Genomic DNA, 4,422 nt, shown 5'->3' on the forward strand with positions numbered 1-4,422 from the left:
GTGATGGAAGTACGCTTTTTCTTCTATATTACAAGGATTATAAAATGCAGAAGAAAAGGTCACTTCTCCTCTCTAAAACATCAGTAGCGTTGACACACGGAACAACCCATGAGGGCGTGCGGTAACCCGCACTGAACATGCACTTAATAAAAAAAACCCACACATTGTAATAGTCCAAACATTTACAATGCTGGTGCTGGCAAATATAGTCCGCTTTCCTCTATTAATTACAATTCAGAGAGGACAGCTTCCGGAATGAAACAAAAACCAGTCCTTATATTATGTAATACGCTCCCATAGTGGCACTCATGACACCACATACCCCCGACGATCAGTTCTCCTTCTTGAGTTCCCCGGCTTTGCGCCACTTGATGTACATGGGCTTGAGTGCATCCACACCGGAAAGCACACCGGCGCCAGCAACACCGCGCAGGATATTGGCTCCAGCCCCACGCATCAATGCTGCGGTACCCTCCTGCTTGATCACCTGCATCATGCAGTCCATCGAGCTCTTGTACTTCACAGCGGCGCCCGACGTCATCATCATGCGACGACGGACGGTGTCCAGTGGATATGAGAGAAGACCAGCAACGATCGTCACAGCCCATCCGAGGAAGAAGTTCACGATGAACGTGTCAACGGGCAGCATTGGCTGCAGCGTGTCATACAGGCCAAAGTAAAAACCACGGTACACAACGATGCCCACGCACGAGACCATGAAACCACGGTACAGCCCAACAATACCATCACTCTTCCATGTCTTCACGTAGCAGTCAATCAGGCCGTTGAACTGGCGCTCACCACCCTTCTTTGCAGACTTGGTGTCGTTTGCGAGCCGCGTACGCACGTAGTCCAGCGAGTATACAAAACACAGCGATGCAGCACCAGCGAGACCACCGGACGCCATGTTGCCCATGAACCACTTCGCGTAGCCGTCCCTCTCCTTCTTGTAGTTGAACATGCGCTTGAACGTGTCCTTGAAGGCAAAGTTCAGCGCCTGGGTGGGGAAGTAACGGATGACATTGGAAAGGTTACCGCGCCACAGGGAATACACACCCTCTGTCTTCATAGTGCGGGCGAAGCAGTCAATCACACCATTGTAGGGCTTGTCCAGTCGGCCCTGCTTGATCATCTCACCCTGATTTTGCACGAGCAGCTTGACGCGTTCGATGGGAGCAGCAACCGTCTTGGCCACACCAGCGGCCACACCGCCCACCATGAATTCCTCGAAGAATCCGAGCTTGGGGAGCTTTTCGCGCTTCGATGACATACTTTAAAAAGGAGCCTTCGCGTGATGGAAGTACGCTTTTTCTTCTATATAGGAAGCAAAGTATTTGTATGGCAGACAAACGCGAAACCAAAGGAAAATAGTTTTTTTTTGTTCTGGAAAGGTTTTTGCTGATGATAGTTGCTGTTGTAGCGTATCAAATTTCCCAAAAATTGTTTTCAGAGTTGCCAGAGTCTTAAGGTTGGATTTGTGGCCAAAATAAAGCAATAACGTGGAGTGCCTCGGTTTTTGCTTGCTTTTTCATCTATCTAAAAATTTGACGGTGTACCTCATTCTCGATTGCACCAATAAAAAAAGAATGAGATCATCAGTGCCAAAGTAGGTATTGGTTGTAAAGAAGAGTACTAAATTCTCTGGAGTTTAACAGTGGGACGCTTATTGATGTGACAGAATGGGAGGGTAGAAAAATCGTACTACGATCCACAATTCCTTTTCTTTGTTTTTTTTTTTATTTTGTGAATACAAAATGCTTTGATTCTCACCCTTTCGTTTAACATTCTTTCTTTTTATGTATTCCATTTTTTTTTTTTCTTCTCTTATTATTGATCGCAACCAAACCAAGCTCATCATGCTGGTTTGCCATAAAGAACTAGTACGCCCGGTTGGTAAGAAATGCACAAAATGTTCGCATCATCACTTTTGGTAGCGAATCTTCAAGAAGAGGATCAAGAACCTCCCATTTTTCATCGACAATATTCCTTGCTTCCTCTAGGCAATCATCAATCGCATTAACACTGTTAAGCAGGTCCACGACTTCTTTAATCTTACCACAGTCTGATGTGTGCTCTTGTAAAATTTCCCAAATACGCTCTCTTTGAGAAAGAGTTAACCTTCCCATTGCCTTCGCAACAGGGTACGTGATTTTACCATCACGGATATCCTCCCCGGCCTCTTTGAGATCTCCTTCAAACCCCTTAACGTTCAACGCATCATCAACGATTTGAAATGCTAAACCAAGACTTAGTCCAAAACTCTCCATAGCTGATGTTACCTCCTTATTTGCATCACACAAAATGCACGCAACATGACATATTGCACCTGCGACCGCTCCTGTTTTGTAAGTGTGAATAGCCTGCAGGGCATCATGAAGAGGAATTGAGTTACCAGTCCGAACAACGTCAGGCATCAGAGAGCCCAAACCACGAATGTCCAATCCCTGTCCAGCATGACCTGCTTTCATTACATCAAAATATAGCTCATACACACGATTAGCCTTTTCAACAGGAAGTAAATGAACTTCAGCTAGGGAAACAGCCATAAAATAACACGCTGTCCCAGCGTTTATCGCTATAGGAACGCCGAAATCAATATGAGCAGTTCTACCTCCACGACGAATCGTAGACTCATCTTCAATATCATCGATAACAAGAGACCCCACATGAAGAAGCTCTGCAATAGCAATATATCTCGTGCAATCAAAATAATCACGTGAAAGGGCATTGCAACTTGAAACAAGTACCAAACTGCGCCACGCTTTCCCACCTCTATCGATAATAGAACGAATTGGACGGAACAATGTGTCACATACATCTCGTGAAACAACGCCTTTGTGAGTACAATAACGGCCCAGCACATTTTGGGCAATCCATTCGTCTGTTGTCTCCAAAGGATATATGTTGGAAAGAGTTTTTCCCACAAAACGACCTACATTTTTCAACAATTTCGAAATATCACCCTTTGAATTAAAACACTTCTGCTCACAAAACCCAATCACATTCACAGGGCTACCATTGCACTTTCCATCCCCGTTCACACGCCCTTCGTAGAAACCTCCTGATACCACAACAGTAACAAATTCTTGATGCGAAAATGCGGCACGTACATCAAGCGATACTCCAAGAGATGGCACCTCAATGTGATATTTCAAGGGGTACTCAAGAAACGTTACCAAGCTTGTCCACCAATCGCTTTCGTTTACTGTAATATCATGACAGAGACGTCTTTCACCATTATCCGAAGTAAGGACCGCAAGAATTTCTTTCTTCTTACCAGTCACAGCATCTACAATATCGAATATGCTGAGCTGCGAGCCATTTGAAAGTCGTAGAGAAAACCAGGTCCAACTATCAAGAGCATCCCTTCCCGTCTCGTCCTCAGATCCTCCATATTCCCGATCATACCATCCATCACCCTCAACATAGGTGATCAAATCTCCTATTTGTATCCGTCCTTTAACTTCCATAGATGGATAATAGTAATAGAACATATTGTTCACGATACCATCATTGCCATGTAAAACAGGGCCTGTTCTTGCAGAGAATTCCAAATCCACTGTAATACCCCTCAAAGGGTTGTGATGATGAACAGTGTACCTACGTTTATCTCCATCTCCCTCTCCGGTAATCCTGCATTCATCATCATAATTGATTTCGAGGCGACTCTTGTTGTATACAGCAGCTCTTTTCATCGCTCTATCTGGTCGAGGAAGATGCCCCTTCTTGGCCATTTCCAAAATTACACTCTCCGAATGATTAATATCACTCCCACTATTCGAAGACACCTCTAGTCGCTCAGCAATGATTGATGTCGCCTTATGATCAAGTAAACTGTCAGCATAGTACTTTTCCTCACCTACATCGATCAAAGCCCACGTACAAGCACTCGAGTACTCTTGATCTTTATATGAATCAAATCCTCTCTTTTGGCGAAAGAAAGACGCAAAAAAGGAAAACTCCTTTTCTCCCTTTCGATCGCGCAAATGAGCATTGAGGTACCACCACTGGAGAGGCGACGAGTCGCACAGTAAATCCATCACAGATGGTATTACTGGCTGGTCTGTGGCGGTAATATATGGTATTTGTGCCTTTGTCTTTTCATTGTCATTTCTGGATCGTTTTACACCTCTCATTAGGCTAAACTTTCAATTCAAAACACAAAAAAAGGTGTTTTATATTTTCTTTCCTTTTGAAGGAGAGATATATTTGAAAAAAAAAGTCCAACTTCCTCTTAAAGCTTTTAAGCACCAAATATCAAACCAAGAAACCACGACTGCAAATATACGATTCCACCCAATTGCCGTTTTCAATCGAACACAATTAAAGTCCACAAATTCCAACAAAACGAAAAACGACCACACTGCGACAAAAAAAACCATTACCATAAGCTTCTTCAAACATAATGCGGGCACCGCCCCG

General features: G+C 44.0%; 2 protein-coding genes across 2 annotated transcripts; both read right to left on the reverse strand.

Annotated features, from left to right (window-relative positions):
• Positions 1-331: 331 nt before the first annotated feature.
• On the reverse strand, positions 332-1,270 carry DQ04_12091000 (putative ADP,ATP carrier protein 1, mitochondrial precursor, putative,ADP/ATP translocase 1; the record flags this gene model as incomplete). Its single annotated transcript, XM_009316677.1, has 1 exon — positions 332-1,270. The coding sequence occupies one exon, from the start codon at positions 1,268-1,270 to the stop codon at positions 332-334; it is 939 nt and encodes a 312-aa protein (XP_009314952.1).
• Positions 1,271-1,877: 607 nt separating this feature from the next.
• On the reverse strand, positions 1,878-4,136 carry DQ04_12091010 (polyprenyl synthase; the record flags this gene model as incomplete). Its single annotated transcript, XM_009316678.1, has 1 exon — positions 1,878-4,136. One exon carries the CDS (start codon positions 4,134-4,136, stop codon positions 1,878-1,880), a length of 2,259 nt encoding a protein of 752 aa, XP_009314953.1.
• Positions 4,137-4,422: the final 286 nt, after the last annotated feature.

The sequence above is a fragment of the Trypanosoma grayi genome, assembly GCF_000691245.1.
Source record: "Trypanosoma grayi strain ANR4 Tgr_1209_V1, whole genome shotgun sequence".
NCBI lineage: Eukaryota > Euglenozoa > Kinetoplastea > Trypanosomatida > Trypanosomatidae > Trypanosoma > Trypanosoma grayi.